Below are 20,355 nucleotides of genomic sequence, written 5' to 3' on the forward strand. Positions count from 1 at the left end.
GGTGGTTCCTTTTATTAAAGGCCAACTGCAACGAAAATTTACCTGCCCCAAATTCTGCTTTAACGTGTGGTATGAGCCACTAAAGTGTCTTGTGTCCTAATTTTAAACTCCCCAAACGCGCAGTTGTTTAATTAAAACCGATCAAAAACACGCTACTTCAGCCGACGCAGCACCTAGCGGAGTGTCGCCACAACTTGTCGCCACTGCGGCGAACTTCCGGATGTGACGTGCCAGTCAGGACTCCCGTGCGGCCGTCGCCTCTCCTCAGTAGCCTTTTTACGTGCGGCTTCAGGCGAGTGAGCAGTGTAATTCGTGCCTCTTGCATGAATAATTGCTTTCACGCGTTTCCGTAATGCGAGAAGCTGAAGAAGTTCTGGGTTGCCGAGACTTAAAAGAGTAAATTCGAAGGGTGCCGGGGCCGGTCTACGCGAGGCAATACACCGTCGGCGAGCGAGTACAGCAGCTGCACAACGGCCGATTTCGGGCTCGCGACGGTGGCAGCAGGCTCTCGGTCGACTCGACGATCACGCGAGTCGCGTGTACGGCTGACGCGAGGGGACACGCTGTTGGCGCGGCTGGTCGTTGCGTCGGCGGACGAACGAGTACGGCGGTTGTGTGGCGCGCTGCAAGATCGCGGCCGGGCGGCTCCACGAACGGCCGACGCGACACGATACGCTGTTGTCGCGGCTGGTCGGGACACGATTGGGTGCAGACGCTGTGTGGCGCACTGTAAGCTCGCGGCAGGGCGTGTCTACGAGTGCGCAATACGCAGAACGGCTGACCCGAGACGATGACGCTGTTTTCGCGGCCGGTCGGGGCGTGAACGAGTACGGCAGACAGCTGTGCGGCCCACTGCACGGTCGCGGCCGGTCGACTCTTCGGGAGCGCGAGCGGCGCGAGAACGCCGACGCGAGGCGATGCGCTGTTGTCACTGTTATCGCGCCGGTCGGGGCGGGAAAAAGTACAAAACGAGGCGCACGTTCAGTTCAAACAAACTTCTTCAAAAAACAAATAAATACTAACCGCTGTTGGCAACGTTTCTCTCACCAAGTAGAAAAACAAAATCAAAGAAGGGGACACATTTGGTAGCATTGAGCCTCGGGAAATGTCGCTGTTTCACGACGCCAGCGAAGACACAGGAGTGCTTTCGTCGCTGCATGGCATCATTACCAATATGAAGCAATAACGGTTGCACGAACTTCCCAACCCCTTTTCGCGCATGTTTTAAATGTTTGAAGACACGGACGACCCGAAACACATTGAATGCGTGCCGTCTTCTCATTGGCAGCCGTGGGAAAATCCACCGGCTGCACCCATTCGATTCCTAAGTGTAACGTCACTTCCGGCCGTCCGTAATGGCCGCCCTTTTTTTCCAGTTTCGGTTTGAAAAGAGCGTTTTTGATCTTCGTTTACGATGCAGCGACGCATATTTGGGCCTCCAAATTTTGCAGGTAGCAACTTTTAGGGCAATACTACCGGAAAATACTGCATTTAAGGAACCGAAAATTTCGTTGCAGTTGGTCTTGAAGGAGAAAGCTTTATATCTCTATGTTTCATGGAACGCGTGAGGCACAGAAAACCGGAGCGCGCAGAGGGAAAGGGAAACATCGCAGGAGGAAGGTTCCTAGAAAGCGGGGAGGCGCTGCGATCGCCGAGGTGAGCGGACGCACTTCACATCGGCTCCGTCGTTTATGCCGAATTTCTGAGGACCATCCCGCCTCAACCGTCCCAAACAGTACGTACGTGTTAGGTTTAGCACCCGCTGCCCAGTGGCACCAGTTTTGGGCAATTTCGCCCATTCCTGCGCGTTTTACGGCCGCTTTTCCCGAGTGAGGCGAGGCCCCCGAGCTAAGCCTAACGAGGGCTACGACGATTCCGAGCCATGGCGACGGCCACGTCGACGGCCGCCGCCGCCTGCGACGCCCCCGGCGTCGCTCCCGACGGGGCCGGAGGACGACGCAACGCCGTCGACGACAACGATGACATCACGGCCATGGATATAACCCCCGCCGACGGCCTCCACCGACGGCAACCCAGTCTGGACCGCAGTTCGGGGAGAACAACGATCACGGTTCCCGGCACAGCCGACGACGACGGCGCGGATTTGCACGCCACCGCCGCCGCCGCTCCGGGCGAAGAAGGCCGCGCCGGGTGGATTAACGTCGCACCCCGGCGCGGACGCAAGTCGCAAGCAGGCACGGAAGGGTCCCTCCCGCAGCAGCCCCTTTCGCCCACCGGTAAGCCGAGCCCCGACTCCGCTTCGAAATCTCGCACCCCTCGTCAACCCACGCGGGCGCAGTTTGCCCGCAAAGTTAACGCGACCATGGCGAAGACGGCCAAGATGCCCAACTTCGCCCCCCGAGACGAGCACAGAGTCGTCGTCCGACCACGTGGAGGCCTAATGGTCGGGAAGGCGAGGCCGACCGAACTGACGAACGCCATCGTCAGAGCGGCCGGAATCAGCGCAAGCGAAGCGACGGAGGGCACCGCGAGCCCCAACGTCGCGCAAAACATCGTGGTGCTCAGCACGCCGAGCGAAGAGCGGGCCAGGCGATACGAAACGATCCGAGCCATCACCATGGAAGACCAAGTCTTCGAAGCCTACGCATACCGGGCGGCGCCGGAGAACACGGCCCGGGGAATCATCAGAAACATCGGGATCAACGAGACGGCCGCGGAAATCTACAGCCGCGTCGTGCACAAGCACAACCCTACGGCGCTGGCCGCCCACCGCCTCGGCCAGTCGGAGGCGGTCGTCGTTCTTTTCGACGGCGGCAAGGTCCCGTCTTACATCAAGTACGGCAGCATGATCGTGAGGTGCTACCTCTACCGTCAGCACAGGGAGGTGTGCAAGACGTGCTGCCAGGTGGGCCACCGCAAGGATGTCTGTCCCACGCCCACCGCCCGAGTCTGTTTCGCCTGCGGCAAGCAGAACCCGGGCCAAGACCACCAACAGCACTGCAAGCCCAACTGCAAGCTGTGCGGCGGCCCGCACGCCACGGGCACCAAGAACTGCAAAAATAAATTCAAGACGCCGTTTCAAGTGAAGAAGCGGCAGTGGCAACGCAAGCTCGAAGCCGAGGAGGCCCACGTGGCGCCGCCGCCGCCGCTGTAGCCGCCGGCGCTGAAGGTCAGAATATCCAGAAGGGATGATTTCCCGGAACTCGCCCCGCGCAAGGCCGATAACCGCGGCCGGGAGAAAAGCACAAACCGGAGCCTGTCTGCCGGCCGCGCGGCGAGCCGCGATAGGCGCAGAGGCAAATCACGCGACCCCACGTGGGCCGCCGTCGCCACGGGCGGCACAACTGCGGTGGCGCGCCAAAGGTCAAAGTCTAAAGCGCGGCGCGCGAGCCGCTCCAGCTCGCGGCACAACAGCACGAGACGCCCCGCCGCAGCACGCTCCGGCTCCGCGGCCCCGGACGAACTGCAGCAACTATGCACAATGGTTCAAGAACAGAAAGACACGATCGAGAAGCTCACCACCACGATAGACAGGCTCACCAGGCAACTCGAAGAGCTCCGGATCTCGCAAACGGGAGGCAAGAAGGAGGCGGCAGCCGCGACCACCACCTCCGCCATCGGCCCAGCGCCGAGCCAGCCAGCGCGCCCCCCGCAAGGGCAAGCCCTGGCGCCGCAGTAGCGGCAGGCGACGAGGGAAACCAGCCCTAAGCCGCGCCAGCCACCGCAGCCACAACCGCCAGCGGAAGACCAGGACTCCCCGACCCCCGCCAAGCGGCGAGAGAAGGAGCCCCACAACGTGCAAGAAGAGACGCTGGACACGGAGGAAGACGATGACGACGACGCCGAGTCGATCGTCTCGTCGGCGTCGAAGCAGACGGCCAGCGAAACGAAGACCCCCGGGTACGCGGGTCTGAACAACCGCTGCCGCCAGCTCTCCAACGTGATGAACCATTGGGGCAAGAACCTGGAGGGCATGGAGAGACGTATCACCAGCCAAACGAATCGAGCAATCAATCAAGCAATTAATCAACTGGCACAACAAATCAGCCCCGAAAACATGAAGGCGTTCATCCTCGACGTCGTAAAAGAACACTTTTACAACGGAGACGCCCAGCACCCGCCATCATGCCAAGCCACAACCGCACAGCCCCAAGCCTGAAGATTTGGCACTGGAACGCCAACGGCTTCCGGTGCCGAAAGGCAGTGCTGCAGCAACACCTGCGGACCCTGGCCGCGCCGGACCTCCCCGACGTGATCATGGTCCAAGAGACGCACGCAGAAGACGGCAACGCGATGTCCCTGCCGGGCTACCGCGCGCACGCCAGCCCGCCCAGCTCCCGTACCTGCGGGAAGGGAGCGGCGCAGGGCGTGTGCACGTTCGTCCGCAGAGGGCTCGCCTTCATCAAGCACGAGCACTTTCTCGGTCCCCGGGGCAGCTCCATCGAGCACTGCGCGACCGAGCTGTCGATCACCTCCACCCACAACAGGAAGAAGAAGACGACGCGCGACACCATCCTGGTTGTGAACGTCTATAGCAATCCGCAGCATCGCCAACAGAAGTTTCGCGCACTACTACACAAGGCACGCAACGCAGTCTCCCAGCACGCCGACGCCACTGTCGTCGTGTGCGGCGACTTCAACGCACAGCACCGGGAACTCGGCTACACCGTCACGACGGCCAAGGGCAGAAGCCTGCTGGAAGACGCCGCCGAGGCCGGATACGTCCTCCTCACGGACCCGTCCCACCCGACGCGCATCGGCACGTCGACGGTCCGGGACACCAACCCGGACCTCTCGTTCGTGCTCCTGCCCGGCCGCAGGACCGCGCGTTGGAGGAACACGGGCCACAACCTTGGGAGCGACCACAATATCATCGAGGTCACAGTGCCGCTCCGCTCCGGCGGCGGCGGCGGTGGAGGAGCCGGGCACATCAAGCACCGCCTCACGGACTGGCACCAGTTTCGCGCCGCGGATCTGGGCGAGATCGACGACATTGAGAAGTGGACCGAAGGCCTTGTAGCGGCTACCGAGAGCGCGACGACGGAGATCGAGACGTCGGAGGACACCACACGCATGGACCCCCGCCTGGCGCACATGCTGGAGGCGAGAAGATCACTACAGCAGCGCTGGAAGCGCCAGCGCCACAACCGCACCCTCCGCAAGCGGATCGCGGCGTTCGGCCGCGAGATCGAAAAATACAGCCGCCAGATGTGCGCCCAGCACTGGTTCGAGCTATGCAGCGAGGCCGACGGGCAGCTCCACCGGGGAGGCACGTGGAAACTCCTTCGCCACCTGATGGACGAAAGCAAGAGTAAGGAGTTCCAGCGCCACAGGCTCGCCCAGATCATGTACACCGCTACCAAGAGGCTGGGGGAAGAGGAGGTGCACAAACGCCTGAACGAGCGCTACCTTCCCGACACCCCGAGCGAGACGCACGCCGAGTACGCCGGGCCGCCCAACGCCACCCTCGACAAGGCCATCGAGGAGTGGGAGGTTCGCCAGGCGACCCAGGCCCTAAACTGCCGATCGGCAACGGGTCCGGACCGAGTGAGCAACAAAGCGCTGCGTAACCTGAGCGACGCAGCCATAACAGCCCTGACGAAATTCTTCAACAAATGCTGGCAATCGGGCAGCCTCCCCAAGCAGTGGAAGACTGCCAAAACGATCCTGCTTCCCAAGCCCAACAAGCCGCCGGGCGTCGAGAGCCTGCGCCCCATATCCCTCACCTCGTGTGTTGGCAAGGTGCTGGAGCACGTTCTCAACGCCCGGTGGCAACATTACCTGGAAGACAACGGGCTGTATCCCGATTCGATGCTGGGCTTCCGCGCGAAGCTCGGTACGCAGGACGCCATGTTGCTCCTCCAACACGAGGTGCTGGCCCTCCCACCCGTGCCCACCGCGGACAACCGCGCCATCCTGGGTCTGGACCTGCAGAGCGCCTTCGACAAGGTGAAACACTCTGCGATCCTGGCCCAGGTCTCTCACCTCAGCCTGGGGCGGAGGTCCTACGACTACATCCGAGCCTTCCTGTCCCGGCGCACCGCCCGGCTGGAGATCGGCCGAACGCAGCTCGACGAGCGAGAACTCGGCAGCACCGGCACCCCGCAGGGCTCCGTCATCTCCCCGCTCCTGTTCAATCTGGTGATGATCGAGGTCGCCCGGCGATTGGACGCGCTCACCGACGTCAAGTACGCGATCTACGCGGATGACATTACCCTGTGGGTTCCGGGCGGCAGTGACGGCCACATCGAGTCGACGCTGCAAGAGGCGGTGAACACCATCGAGGCCAGCCTGACCGGCACGGGTCTCCGGTGCTCCCCGCAGAAGTCCCAATTGCTGATCCTGCCCCCCCCGGGCCGGTACCGCAAGCGCGCCGCCGCCGAGGCGGAGCGCAACATCGTCGTGCGAGCGGGGGACGGCACGGCCATCCCGAAGGTTCCGAGCATCCGGGTCCTCGGCATGCACGTGGACGCCAGCCGCAACAACAGCACCACGATCGAGCGAATGACAACGAAGATGGGCATCGCCACGCGCCTCGTCAAGAGAGTCTCCACGCGCGTGCGGGGGATGCGGGAAGCCAGCCTCCTCCGTCTGCTGCAGGCTTTCGTGGTGAGCCACGTGGCGTACGTGGGCGCCTTTCACCAGTGGAGGACCCAAGAGCGGGCCCGGATCGACGCGGCCATCCGCAAGTCGTACCGGGCGGCCCTGGGCCTCCTCAACGGCACCAGCAACGCGGCCCTCCTGTCCTTAGGCGTGCACAACACCCTGGCGGAAATCAGCGAGGCCCAGCGCGTGTCACAACTCGAACGCCTGAGCACCACCAGATCGGGCCGGAAGATACTACGGAGGGTGGGCCTGAGCCCGCCCCTCGGACCCGCGGCGGAGGACGAGGTCGTTCCGCTGCGGGACGACATCGCCCGCCGCGTCATCGTGCCGCCGCTCCCGAGAAACGTCGACCCGGAGCGGAACGTCGAGCGCAGGTCGGCGCGAGCGTGCGCGCTCGCCAAGGAGTACAACAAGCGCGAAGGCGCAGTGTTCGTGGACGCGGCCAAACACCGCGAGCGGGCCGACACCTTTGTGGCGGTGGTCGTGAAGGCCACCACGGGAGAACTGCTGAGCGCCGGGAGCGTGCGGGCCACGACCGCCCGCCAGGCCGAAGAGGCGGCGATCGCCCTCGCCCTGGTCCGGCCGGGCACGACGACCATCCTCAGCGACTCCAAGTCGGCGATAGCGAACTTCGCCCGGAGCACCCTCTCACCTTCGCCCGGGCTCCCTCTCCAGCATCGGAGAGGGAGCCCGCGCGAACAGCACGAGCATCCGCTGGTTCCCCGCCCACGCGGGCCGGGAGCTGCGCAACGGCCACCGCAACCGCAACGAAGAGGCGGACGCCGCGGCTCGAGACCTCACCACGTGCCGAGCCGCGCCCCCCCCCCTCGCCCGACCCCCCTCCGAGCCCGGAGAAGAACAGCAAGACGACGATGACGACGCGGAGCCCCTGACCGCCTACGGCGCCACGCTCCGGTGGTACAGGCATGGGAGACGAGCCTTCCCGCCCCCCCATCCGGGGCTTACGAGAAGGGAGGCAGTGCTCCTGCGGCAACTGCAGACAGAAACGGTTCTCACGCCGGCGCTCGCGCGCCACGTGTGCCCGGACCTCTACGAACGAAGTGAGTGCAGTGTGTGTGCGCGAGTGCCCGCGGACCTTGCCCATCTCATGTGGGGCTGCGAAGAACACTGTGCGCGTGACGGACGCCGCGGCCTCCCACCGGACGTTCGCGACATGATCGGCTCTACGGAGCACGGACTCCAGCTCAGGGCCGTCCAGCGGCTCGAGGCTGCTCTGGCGCGGCAACGGCGAAAGGAGGACCCGTGCTCCCCCCCCGGTTGCTCCCTCGGGAACGGTGACAGGGGGCGGGGCGGGGACACCCCTAGTAGCCCGAGCCGCAGGCCAGGCCCATTGCCTCGAGGTCAGCCCGATACCTAGAATAGGTAGATAGACAGGGGTGACGGCGATGCCTTGCGTGGCCTGACCCGCACCCCCCGCCGGACAACGCAATAAAGGTCATTTCTCTCTCTCTCCTAGAAAGCGCGACAGAGCGTGCGTGGAGAGAAGCCACTGCCGCGCGTGCAACACGCGCCGCCTTGAGAGTTTAACGCACCAGCGGGCTGAACAAGGGGTTCATGGAAGTGGCCAGCCAGCGAGCGAGTCAGCGGAACGAGCTTCCGAGGGTGCTGTCCAGGCATCTGGCGAAATGGTTACGTGCGCGACCACATATTTCACCATGCAGTTGAACAGCAGATAAACAGCAGGTCCAACTAGGCTTCCGCCTTCATATGTCTTTATTCCTTACTAGAACTTTCTATTTCTGTGCATACCCCACGATTTTTTTATGTATGAACATAAGAGGCTGGCTCAAAATTACCGTATCTGTTCAAATGGGCGGGCGAAGCCTCCGGAATCATGCCTGGTCAGGGGGGGTGTAACGTCAGTGGCCGGGTGCAGGCATGCAGGTGTCCTGTATTTCCGCTCGGTTGATCGTACCTCCTCCCTTCTTACATATCCGGAACAGAAGGCCAAACTAACAGAAGGTCAAACTAGGCTTCCGCCTTCACGTGCTTCTAGTTCTTACTAGAACTTTCTAGTTCTATGCGTCCTCCACGATTTTTTTTATGTATGATCATACGAGGCTTTCTCAAAACCACCGTATCCGTTCAAATGGGCGGGAGAAGCCTCCGGAATCACGCCTGGCCATGATTCCAGGTGTCCTGTATTCCCGCTCGGTTGATCATACCTCCTCCCTTCTCAGATATCCGGGCAGCTGTGTCAGGTCACAGCGCCTGCGCAGCAGAAACGTGACGTCATGCGGTCGGTCGCAGGCGCGTAGGTTGGTGTGTATGCGCATGACGCCCCGTGGCGAACGTGTCAGAACGCTGTCGGAACGCTGGGCATCCATGCTTAGACATCCATAGCGCCGTTTAATCTTTGTCTAAATATAACGGACGACGATGTCAAGCTGCTAAAACGTGGCTGCAACGAAACGATAACGTGCAAGTCGCTTTCACCGCTTCCGTCGTTTTGGTGCGTCAGTCGTTCCGTTTGGGTGGGAGTGTCATTCCTGTTTCTTCGTCCGGGAAGGCGAGATAGACTTGGCTTTGAACGTTTGAAGCGGAAAAAGTGTTGGCACCGTCATGAAATGGCAACACAGAATGCACACCCTCCCATATTTTTGATAATATCACGGAAGCGATGACCTATCGGCATATCAGCGCCTTATCACGGTGTCCACCGGCGAAGTAGGCGAGAGTACGCGCACGCGCGAAAACCCCTCTCTTTTGTGAGCATCGTGTGCTACGATGTTTCCTTGAGAGCGACACAGCCCCTGCCACGGTATCGGCGTGACTTTGTTTACTAGAAACCGGAGTTTATTTGAAGCACATGCGCATCTCCAATCTTCGTTCGATTTTTCTTTCGTATCACTTGCGCGACACGTGCATCAGGAATGTTACACTGTTTAGCTCGTGCGAAACGGCCTCCGAAAGTAAGAGCAACAAGGGTATGCTGCTTTAAGAAGAATAGCGTAGGAGATGACAGTCATACAGCGTATAGTTGTATGCGCGTGCGCGTACACTCGCCTATTTCGCCGGTAAACACCGTGATAAGGCTCTGACATTTGCAAATACGTGGGCGCTCACGTAAAAACCCTCGGTTCTACCCATTAGGCTGCGGAGGACCAACAGCGAAGGTCTTTTAGCAGTTGCTCGAAACAAAAGAACAATCAATAGAAACAATAGAATAGAATAGAAGCATTCGAAGTGAACCAATATATTCACAGGGCAACAAAATCTCGCTTCCCAGCCACGTGACTCGTCGCTCTTAATGGCGACGTCAGGGAGACATACACCTCCTCCGCAGGCAGTAGACGCGTTGGGCTTTCGCACACCCGCGTTCGCGGCCAACGGAAATTTTGTTGTGCGATTTCTGTCTGCACGCTACCCAATGGAATTTGGCAGGTTCTGGCCACGGGGAGGCCACCTTAGGAGGTGGCCTCCCCGTGGCCAGATGGAGGCCACTTTATAACAGGCCAATATGGAGGCCACCTTTATAACAGCGGAGCTGTTGTTTCTGGCCGTAAGTTCGCTGTTTCAGAAGGAAATACCAAGAAAATTGCGGGCGTTCGTCAGCGCGTGCCTCGTGGCGACCACTTGAGTCCGCGTCTCGGGCACTGGCTTTAAGAAAAAAAAAAACTCAAGCCCTGTTGTCAAACGCTACCGCACATGCAAAAACAAAAATTCCAGCGTAAATGCTAAAGTTGAAAATACACCTTGCTTGGGAAAGGTCACCACCACCGCGGCCGCGTTCTCTAGAAGCCATTATGGATAATTGGAGACATGGCTACGTCGGGGCCACTCCTTCCCAGGACGAGTTGCAGAACCCGCCACCGCTGCCTCGAGTCGATGACGAAGAGCTGGTGGAAGTCTACAATGCTGAGGATGACTTTGCATCCACCACTCGCCGCGAAGAAGACGACGACCTCTTCGATGAATGTGAAGACGATTGCTAGCACCGAAACTTTGCAAATAAACGATGATACTGAAATTTAACTGTGTGTACGGCAATGCTTACCTACAACAGCTTCGCCTTTCAATTCTTGCGCGTGAGTGCAAGATTCTCTGAATTTTTAGCCAAGTGAGCATAGTGATGCATAACTGATCACCAAGCATTCATGTGCAGCTTTCCCGCTCATGGCAGTGCTTTCAATAGTGATTACTCTATAGTTATTCAGCTAAATGTAAAGTATTTTCGCGCAGCTAATGTTAGGCCTGAAAATGTCCTCTGTGATCTGTGATCAGTCTTGAACGTTGCGCGTCCAAGTTCCAGAGCCATGGAAACTATCCGATACGAATGCACGGGCAGTAAGATTTGGCAATGAATTACACAAAAAATATTGAGAATCCTGGAAAATCCTTCTGCACATTTCATCTTCACGTGGACTTCTTGCTGTATGACAAATATCACATTCCTGAAGTGGTTTTGCTAGGTTCCGCAGAGGTCGTAATTTTGAGCGAGAAAGCTGGGTATGAAAAATTGAGAAGTCATGCCATTTCATGAAAGAGGGTCGCCAGCGAGGCTGTGTAGAAACGCCAGAATTCTCCGACTCCCAATTACCACTTTACAGAGTGGAGAAAACAATACCACCAACTGTGTGCGTGTACCTGTTGTGCCGAAAAATGACAGGATATTAATCTTCACCATGTTCTCGCAGCCACAAAATAAAGCGGACCAAGCGAGCGGCCCACAAGCACTATCGGCGAGACACTTCCCAGCCCAGCGCCTGTTGTCGAGACAGCTGAGGGCGCATGCGGGTCCTTCGATAATCAGCGGATATGAGTTTTCGGGATTTCGGCCGAAACGCTTCGTTTGTCTCAAAAGTTGCACTCGACGGCACACTTCGTGGCAGCGTACGGCATTCACTGAAGCTGCAGCACCGTGCAGCTCCCAAGTATGTGCGTCAGGGACTCGTTTGAATTTGTAATCAGTATCTGCAAAGTACCTCACACGTAACGCCATTCATTGCACAAAAATTCGGAATTGGGGTAGTTAACGGACTTAATTTTTTTACAGCGAAGATGAAGATCACCATCATTATCATCACCGATCCAATTCATTTCGAATCCGCGGTGACTTCTTGTAGTTTTTTTAGTGTTATTATATGCTGTACCACTTTTTTATTCCTGTCAATATGACCCTCTCCTCTGTAACGCCTTGCGGCCATGATAGTAAATAAATGGAATGAAATGAAGCAACGGGCAGAAGGAAATGTTAAAACCGGGAAAGACAAGAAATTATAAATAGGAAATAAGAAAAATAAACTAACGGAATAAAAAAATCTGTTATGCACCGCCATCACTGGACGGAGGCAAAAATAAAAAGCTCTGAAGAAACAAACCGAAAGGGAAAAAAATTAATAAAAATTCACCGACTCGTAGCGCCCGGCATACAAATACGTATGCATAATTGACGAAGCTACCACGTTCAATCGTTGTAATATTGTAAATAAGTGTGCAATATTTGGCAAAGGAAACAAACTTAGAAATAAGTAAAGCAACCCGCCGCGGTGGCTCAGTGGCCATGGCGTTGTGCTGCTGATTACAAGGACGCGGTTTCGATTCCCGGCCACGCCGGCCGCTTTTCTGATGAAGGCGAAAAGCAAGAACGACCGTGTGTTCGAGATTTCGGCGCACGTTAAGATCCCCAGGTGGTCAAAATTAATCCGGAGTCCTCCACTACGGCGAACCTAATCGCCTGTGTTGCGTCGGCGCGTTAAACCCTACAATCAATCAGAATGAAGTAAAGCGGCGCAGCAATGCTTGATGTTATCGCTTTTTTTTTTCGTTGCATATTGACCAACGTCAACCATTCAGTCATAGAAGTTTTATCGTCGAGTTGCTCCAACGCCAATCGTATGTAGAGCCAACAAAATGATAAGAACCGAGCTTCTTACGCACATATTGCCTCAAAGCTGAACACAGACCTTTACAAGATTCGGCACGTCCCAGAGGCTGCCGGCTGCTACAAAGAATCCTGCAGCTCGCTCGGCGTGCGGCAAAAGCTACCGCCGGGTCTATTATTGTACATAAACTATAGTGCTGCCGCCGAAATCAAGAAAATTGACCTGCAGAGACTGACTTGCGAAGGACCCGCACGTGCACTAATCTATCTCGACACCAGGCCCCGAAGGTGTCGCACGGATAGTTTTCGCGCACCACTCGCTTGATCCGCCTTATTTTGTGGCCGTCGTATACATATCCCGGAAATCGCCCGAAGTTGACAGGAATAGCTTCGTGCAGGCGAACTTCATTCCGATTATAGTTGGCGCGGACTTCAATGTAGACGTTTGAACACCGGTCAAAATTCGGAACACCCACTTAATGTTGTAAGAGTTTCTACTAGAGAAGCCGGTATTCCTAACATGGTGTGTATAGTCTTTATAATTTTGGGCCGATCCCCTACTACTGAATGTTTTGTAGGTGGGAATGTGGAAGTCTATTTACGAACCGACACGGAAATTGATCTTGGTTCGCCAAAAATTAAATTTTCAGTATGACCAGACGGTGCTTACGATTATTACAGTGTTAGCTAATCTTGTAAATAATTTAACTCGTTAGTTTTTCAGCACCTTTAGTTCACCTACGGCAGTATTATTTTCAAATGAAGGTTCGCTGGAAAGATTCGTAGATGCAGTTTTGCCAGGCGGATGAAATACAAAGACTGTATACGAACATACCATAACACGGCAAAGTGCCGGTAAACATTTGTGCAGCAAGATACTGTCCCTAAGCCTTTTTCGTATGTCACGTTGGCACTTCTACAATGCGCTGCTTGTATATCATGAAGCTCCTGTGGGCATTCATAGGCGAGCATGCCAAGTAGTGCTTCTAACGACACAAACGTCCTCTGTCTATTCTCCCTCTTTTCGGATTAGCCACATGTACAATAATTCAGAATGACTTTTGAGCTATTCGTACGGCTAATATTTAGGTATACCACTGGCGAATGTGAGCACATCACAGGCCTAAGAGATGATGAGATACACGTTCTTGCCCAGAACCTTTATTTGTATCCTTTAGGTAGTAAGAACTCCGCTTTTATGGCGTCGTTGGCGGAACGTTTTTCGAGACCTTCAACTCGCTAGGCCCCGCTGTTTTGGTAGCACGCCAAAATTCTACAAAACTTGGCTTTATTAGAGCTAACATTGTTACGGCGGAGACTACCACCAACGCTGAAATTTTTTACGCATTTAAGCAGTCATCTGACGCAAAATAAATTAATAAGTTTGGGCACCTAAGAACCGCGGGGTATTTGTGAAAACCTGTTTACACAGATTAACTTCGTCGAGAGGAACTTTTTTTATAATTTGGGAATGAATCACGGAACCCCTTTGAACGTTCAAAGTTTTTGGCTGGTTAAGGGATAAATTTGAAGACGTCGTGCCGTTCATTTCTAAACATTTCTAGGAGCCTTGCTTAGACACAAAACCATTTGGTTAAATAAACAATTCAGGGAAGCTTGCACTCGCGTGTAAGACTTGAACTGCAGACTTGTTGTAGGTGGGCATTGCCGGACACATAGTTAGGTTGAAGTATCATTGTTTATTAAGTGCGAATGCACTTCTTAAGCGAGCCTGAAGCGTCCGCCGCCGTCCGCATAGCAACAGCTGCGGGTGCGCCAGGAATCTCCTCGTCTTCCTTGGCAACGGGGGGAGATGGGCGCGCGCTGCCTGGCCGCTGACATGGCACATACCCACGGGGGGGATTGGCCAGGAATCGGGCGTGAGAAGGGCTAATGCACCCGCTTAAAGGAGTACTGACACGAAATTTCAAAGCTGAGATCCGCTCTAGCAATCAAGTACAACGACAACACAAATAGGTGTCTGTGAATAACTGCATCTTTCTTTCTTTGTAGTTGTGTGTGTGTGTGTGTGTGATCTCTCTTTCGCGAACATTACCGAACCGCGCAAATTCAACTCGTGCATTCGCACTTTCACATTCTTCCCCTCGGGGAAATGCGGGGAATTTTTTTGCATAGTTGTGGTGCTGTATAGTAATCGTCGTCATATCTATCGAAGATGTTGTCGTCGACTTCACGGCGAGGGGTGGATGGAAAGTCATCCTCGACATTGTGGACTTCCACCAGCTTTCCGTCATCGACTCGAGGTAGTGGGGGGCGGCATCTGCAAGTCGTGTCGGAAGGATTGACACACTTGTAGCCATGTCTTCAATTATGTATGATGGCTTCCAGAGAATGCGGCGGCGGCGGTGACCTCTCCCAAGGAGGGTGTCTTTAGGGCGCTGCCATGCGGGACAACTCTTCTACGGTATTGAGCGCATGCGCACGAAGACACGAGGACGAACGAACTAGGGGGGCTCGCTATGACGTGTCTTTCTCGTTCTGAGCAAGTGTTGCCACGATCATTGAGTATACTAGAGCGGAAAGTGCGCCTGGTAATTCATGTCCGCGTGGGGAGGTTATTTCGTTATGGGAAGACCACAGCTGCTCGCTTGGAATGTTTATTGGATTCTAAAGCGTCTTCGTGGGTATGGTGTCTTCACTGTGCATTCATATGTCTACGAGGTAGCTGCTCCAGCCGAAATGGCCGAAGCTCGCTTCGCTGCTCTCACTTCGCTTGTCTCACTTCACTTGGAAACCCGAAATTCGCTCCATTTGTTCATGCTAAAACACCTAGGCTTCATTGTAAGCAAGTGCGAGGACTAGTGCCGGCGAGAGACCATCAGTATATATTTACACAAGTACAAGCTCGCAATGTAAACCCGTTAGTGTGTGGTAAGGAAAGTGCGCTTCCCGGTTCTTTTTTGCAGTAGCCGTAAATAAGTTAACAGCACCCGGACGTCTTGACTGAGCGGGAAATTTGCCGCCGCGAAAGTTGTAGCAGACGGTCTGTTACGAAAACGCGAACGAAAACACATCGAAGGCGATGTTCTCATAGATACAGCATAAAACCTTTCTGAGCTTTTTAAACAATTTATTATTTTAAATGTTCGCAAATTAGTTTCTCCCAAAGTTTTACGTTATTGTTAACTACCAGCTTCTTCTTAAGAATATTAGCATAACCGTTCTGGCAGACTTTCAGTAAAAAAAACACGCTTTATTGTTAGTTTTTACGCTTTAAAACATGGTATTTCATTTTAAAATGATATAATTACACCCTTTTTCTTGCGTTCTTGTGGCATTTTATGTAAATTTATGACCCCTAAAACGTTTCATTCCTAACCAATGATAAAGCTAAGGCGGGCGCACGGTGTAATGACGGCCCATGACGACACGGACGGCTTTATGTGAGCCGCATAGACACTTGCACCAGATTCATTTCTAGTGTATACAGGAAGAAAGTCTGTGATCCGGATTACGGGTAACGCTGGAGTGTTCTTTTTTTTTTTTGCTAAAGCCACTGCGCGAGCCGGGAAGTCAGTGGTCGCGGCGAGGCACGCGCTCACTAGCGCTTGGAATTTTCTTGGTATTCTTTTCCGGCCATACCGAACTTACGATCTGTACAACCATTCCACTTACGACTTGTACAACCGTTCCGCTGCTAAAAAATTTTTTCAATCATGAAGTTCGTTTTTATAGATGTGTATAATGACAATGTATGCATGACTGACAATATAGAAGGAGATCCCAGAGACAAGGGCTGAAAGGGGACCTCCTGTGAGAACGCATAGACAATGGTACATGAAATATTGGCAGTATAGATAAAGTAAATCAACAAAGTTAGAACATAGACAAGAGAAACAGAAGACAGGCAGCTGCATATTGACAATAAAACGTGCCAATGTGGTTACGACTGTAGAAAACATTCAAAAAGACCCCTTTTAAATACTGCAACGACGAAGAGAGTTTAACGTTAGTTGGCAGGGAATTCCAAAACACGAGAGCGGCAAAGTGGGCAGCTTGTTTTCCATAATTAGAGTGTGCAATAGGTAATAGAAATTTATGATTAGAGGCAAACCTAGTGAAATTTAAGTTAACAAGACTTGACCGAGTGAAAACATTCAGTGGTACCATGTTATGTAATGACTTTAACAACAAGATTGTCAGGTTATATTTGAATAATTCCTTAATAAATATATACTCAACTGCCGAAGCAGTGAAGAAGCACGGGTGCGGAATGGGCTAAAAGTTAATATGCAAATGGCCTGATTTTGGATATGTTGCAATGGCAGCAAATGAGTGGGGTATGTGTTACCCCATGAAGATTATCAGTACGTAAAATGGCTATGAATAAAAGCAGAGTAAAGGGAAAGTTAAGTAGATATACTGAAAAATTGGCGTGCAAGTTGAGTAATATCCTGATGCCATGAGCAGCTTTTGCCCTTAAATATGAAATGTGCTGCGTATATTTTAAATGACTCTCAAGAACAACTCCAAGAAACATGCATTGGCTGACTACTCGAATGGTATGATTTTTAATACTTATTATTGGTTCATGTGTAAGGTGCCGTTAACTCGAATAGAAGATCATGAACATTGTTTTAGATACGTTGATATGCAAACAGTTTTGGCTAAACATTAGCAAAATGTTTGTTAAAGTCAGGGGTAAGTTTTTTTCAGGGAATCAAGGCATTTGACAGTAACTAATCTTGCAGTATCGTCGGCGTAAAAGAAGGGTTCGTAGTTGGAAACACAATTAGGCTGGTCATTGATATATCAAGAAGAGGAAAGGACCAAGTATTGAGCACTGGGGCCCGCCTTTGTTTGTGGTTTTAAAGTTTGAAGGATATTGTGAAACACAGACGCTTGTCTTTCATCAGATAAGTAGCTTTGAGTAAGGGACACAGCAGGGCCTACAACGCCTATTGCAGTCAGTTTATGAAAGATAATGCCGTATATTATCGATTCTAAAGCTTTTGTTAGATCAATGAAGAGGGCTCCAGCATAATTTTTCGCATCGATCGCATATTTATTTTGTTAGTGAAAGACAGTAAAGCAAGATTGATGGAGTGACAGGCGTGGAAGCCGAAATGATGTTTAGATATGGTGTTGAACTTTGATAAGTACTTGTTTAAACGCCGAACAATGTATTTTTCGATTATTTTTCTAAAACACGGCAGAATGGAAATTGGTCTTTCATTGGAGATTAATGTTCGGACTTCTTTTTTAAATACCGGTGCGGCTTTGGCTCTTTTTATTTGGGTAGGAAATACCCATGTTTTGAAAACAAGATAAATAATTTGAGCAAGTGGTTCAGCTATCTGGTGAACTATCCATTTAATGTGGAAAGCGTTAATGTGGTCCAGGCCGGCGCTTGTAATTTTAGTCTCTTTTAGTATTGATAACTTCATCCGGGCTAGTTGGAAGTAGAAAAAAAGGACTTTAAGGAACGTTGGTGGTGCTGCTCTAGAATTACTGGCGAGCATGGTATATTAAGCAATCCCTGGAGCAAGTAATGGGTTAATAAACACTAGGAAAGTTTTGAAAACACGTTTAATCCAGTTTTAACAAAACAGCGCGAAGCACGGGACAAAGGGAAGGTGAAGACAAAACAAGCGAAACAAAAAAAAAGGCGTGATGCGGATCTCCGTCAAGCAGTTTTCCTAACATGTCTTTTATCCCGTTTACGAATAAATCATCCTGCAGTAACTTCGCATTTAATTTCCATAGCTCCCATTTAAATGAACTATGTCTTTTCTTTCGTCCTATGCACAAAGTGACAAGACTGTGGTCGGTGAAACTAACGGGCTTAACGTCATAGGTATCGCAGGCGGGTACTAGTTCGGCGGAGATGTATATTCGGTCTAATCTGGCGTGACTGACGCCTTGAAAATGTGTATACTGCGTCGTAGTTGCTCCCGCAAATACACACCCTGCATCTTCCAAATTTCTTTCTTGCATCATCGTAGTTAGCAACAATGAACTCGCGTCTCGAACCCGCGCCTTTGACGCTCTGTCCTCCGCTCTACAAACACAGTTAAAATCGCCCAATAACACTAGCATTCTTGGGCAGTCCAAGTAACATTCTAAGCCTTGAAAAAATTGCTTCCGTTCGTATTCCGCATTTGGAGCATACACACATATAACCCTCCATTTTGTTTCAGATATGGTGAAATCACACACTATCGTGCGGCCCAAGGCACATGATATTACATTTTCAACTTCAATGCCGATGGAATTTTTGAGAAGTAAGGCACAGCCACCTGATGTGCCTACGGCGTGGGAAACACAAACATGGTAGCACGCTTTGAAGGGTAACACCATGCGATCCGTCTGCTCCTGGCTTTCAATTTTGGTTTCTTGGACGGCGACAACATCCAAGCTATGTTCCGTACATAGGCGGCTCACCTGGTACTGCCGTTTTTTCGCTGCCAGCCCTCTCACATTTATCGTGGCTACGCGTAGAGCCGTCCCTAACTTGAATGCCATGATCTAACTGCTTGCAGACGGACACACAGCGTTAACTTTCGTTTTTACGCCAAACGTAAACACATTGCCCTTTACGTGCCCACGCTCCCATAATCCCATCGCATACACTTTCACAGTCTATTGTTCGTGCCTCACTTACAAAAGGGAAGTGTTCCATCGCTGTGATGTTCGAGTACGACCAGTCCGACTACCACACACCCGAGAAGACCTAAGGAGTCTGCGATGCCCACGGCGTCGCCGCTGGCCTCCGGTCGGGCGGGATGTTTGGTTTGGGTCTCAGCGTCGCTCGTCGCCCCGTTGACGCTTTCGCTGGTGGCTCATCCAAGGATGCGTTCTCGTTGTTCTGAGACACTCCGTCTGCGATATCTCGTTGGCGCTTGCTGACGACGCCGCTAGCTGCTGCGTCTGAAACCTCCATTGCATCGGACTTCTCGGCAGATGAAGTAGCCGCCGCCGCACTGCCCTCGTTCTTGACTGCATCAGCATTTTCGGTACCTTCTGGGGTAACTGGAAGGAGGCTCTTCTCCGCTGTCTTTCCTGCTGCATTGTCGTCGTCAATTCCTGGGTGCTGGGGTGTTGTTGACGTAGACAAGGTCACGTCACCTGCTCCGCCCGCAGCTTCCTCGGCGTCAGCCTCGTCCATTAGATGCTCGGACTTGTCCTCGCTTCCTGCTGGTCCCGTCACTCTAGCGTATGTAGGAACGCAGTCAGCTTCGACATGGCCGAAACGACGACAAAGTGAACACCGTGGAACACGGCACTCACGTCGAACGTGTCCATGCCGGTGGCACCGCAGGCAGAGTGGTGGTCTTCCGGGAACAACGACGAGGGCGTTATCCTTGGCAAAACGCAGCTGGTGAGGCAGGTCGTCCGGTGTGACCCCTGGCTTGAGCTTCAGGGTGACGAGGCGCGTCGTTGACCCTTTGTTGACACATCCGGACACTCGCCACTGTTCTCGCGAAACGTCGGTTACATTGCCGTACGGAGCAGAAGATGCCCGCACCTCCCCGTCCGGAACACCGTGAAGGACCCAGTGCACTTTGAGACGCAATTCCTGGTTGCTTGGGTCGACGACCAAGCACCGACGCGCTTTCACTTTGATGTCACCAGCAGCCAGTATTTTCTTCACTCCTTCCGCACTGCTGAAGGTAACAGCCCACACGTGATTCATTTGGTACGCCCCCAAGGCGATAACCTCGGGGAGCAGTGCCAAATGCGCGAGGGTGTCCCGAAAATCTTCTACGCGATAAGGCCTCGCTCTCATATCGCCGTGCAGAAAAACAGTGTTTGAAACGTACTGACCGGTTGGCAGCTGAGGCAAAAGTACTTGGTAATCCTGCATGTTTTCTTCGTCCGAAACCCTGTTACCGCGGCCCGTCTGGGTCGCAAATACCGCCCCTTTATCGGAGCTCGACATTCACCATCCGCACGCTACGGCGACCGGAAGTTGAAATCCT

At 53.4% G+C, this 20,355-nt stretch overlaps 1 protein-coding gene across 1 annotated transcript; it reads right to left on the reverse strand.

Annotated features, from left to right (window-relative positions):
- Positions 1–18,796: 18,796 nt before the first annotated feature.
- Positions 18,797–20,329, reverse strand: LOC144173363 (uncharacterized). The gene has a single exon (XM_077701828.1). The coding sequence runs from the start codon at positions 20,313–20,315 to the stop codon at positions 19,107–19,109; it is 1,209 nt and encodes a 402-aa protein (XP_077557954.1). The 5' UTR covers positions 20,316–20,329; the 3' UTR covers positions 18,797–19,106.
- Between the last annotated feature and the right edge of the window lie 26 nt (positions 20,330–20,355).

The sequence above is a fragment of the Haemaphysalis longicornis genome, unplaced genomic scaffold (assembly GCF_048455015.1).
Source record: "Haemaphysalis longicornis isolate Haplotype H1 unplaced genomic scaffold, Haemaphysalis longicornis Haplotype H1 scaffold_3, whole genome shotgun sequence".
In the NCBI taxonomy this organism is placed as follows: Eukaryota; Metazoa; Arthropoda; class Arachnida; order Ixodida; family Ixodidae; genus Haemaphysalis; species Haemaphysalis longicornis.

Excerpts from the sequence above, each read along its gene's own strand:
- LOC144173363 (XM_077701828.1), bottom strand. The coding sequence starts at position 20,315 with ATGTCGAGCTCCGATAAAGGGGCGGTATTTGCGACCCAGACGGGCCGC.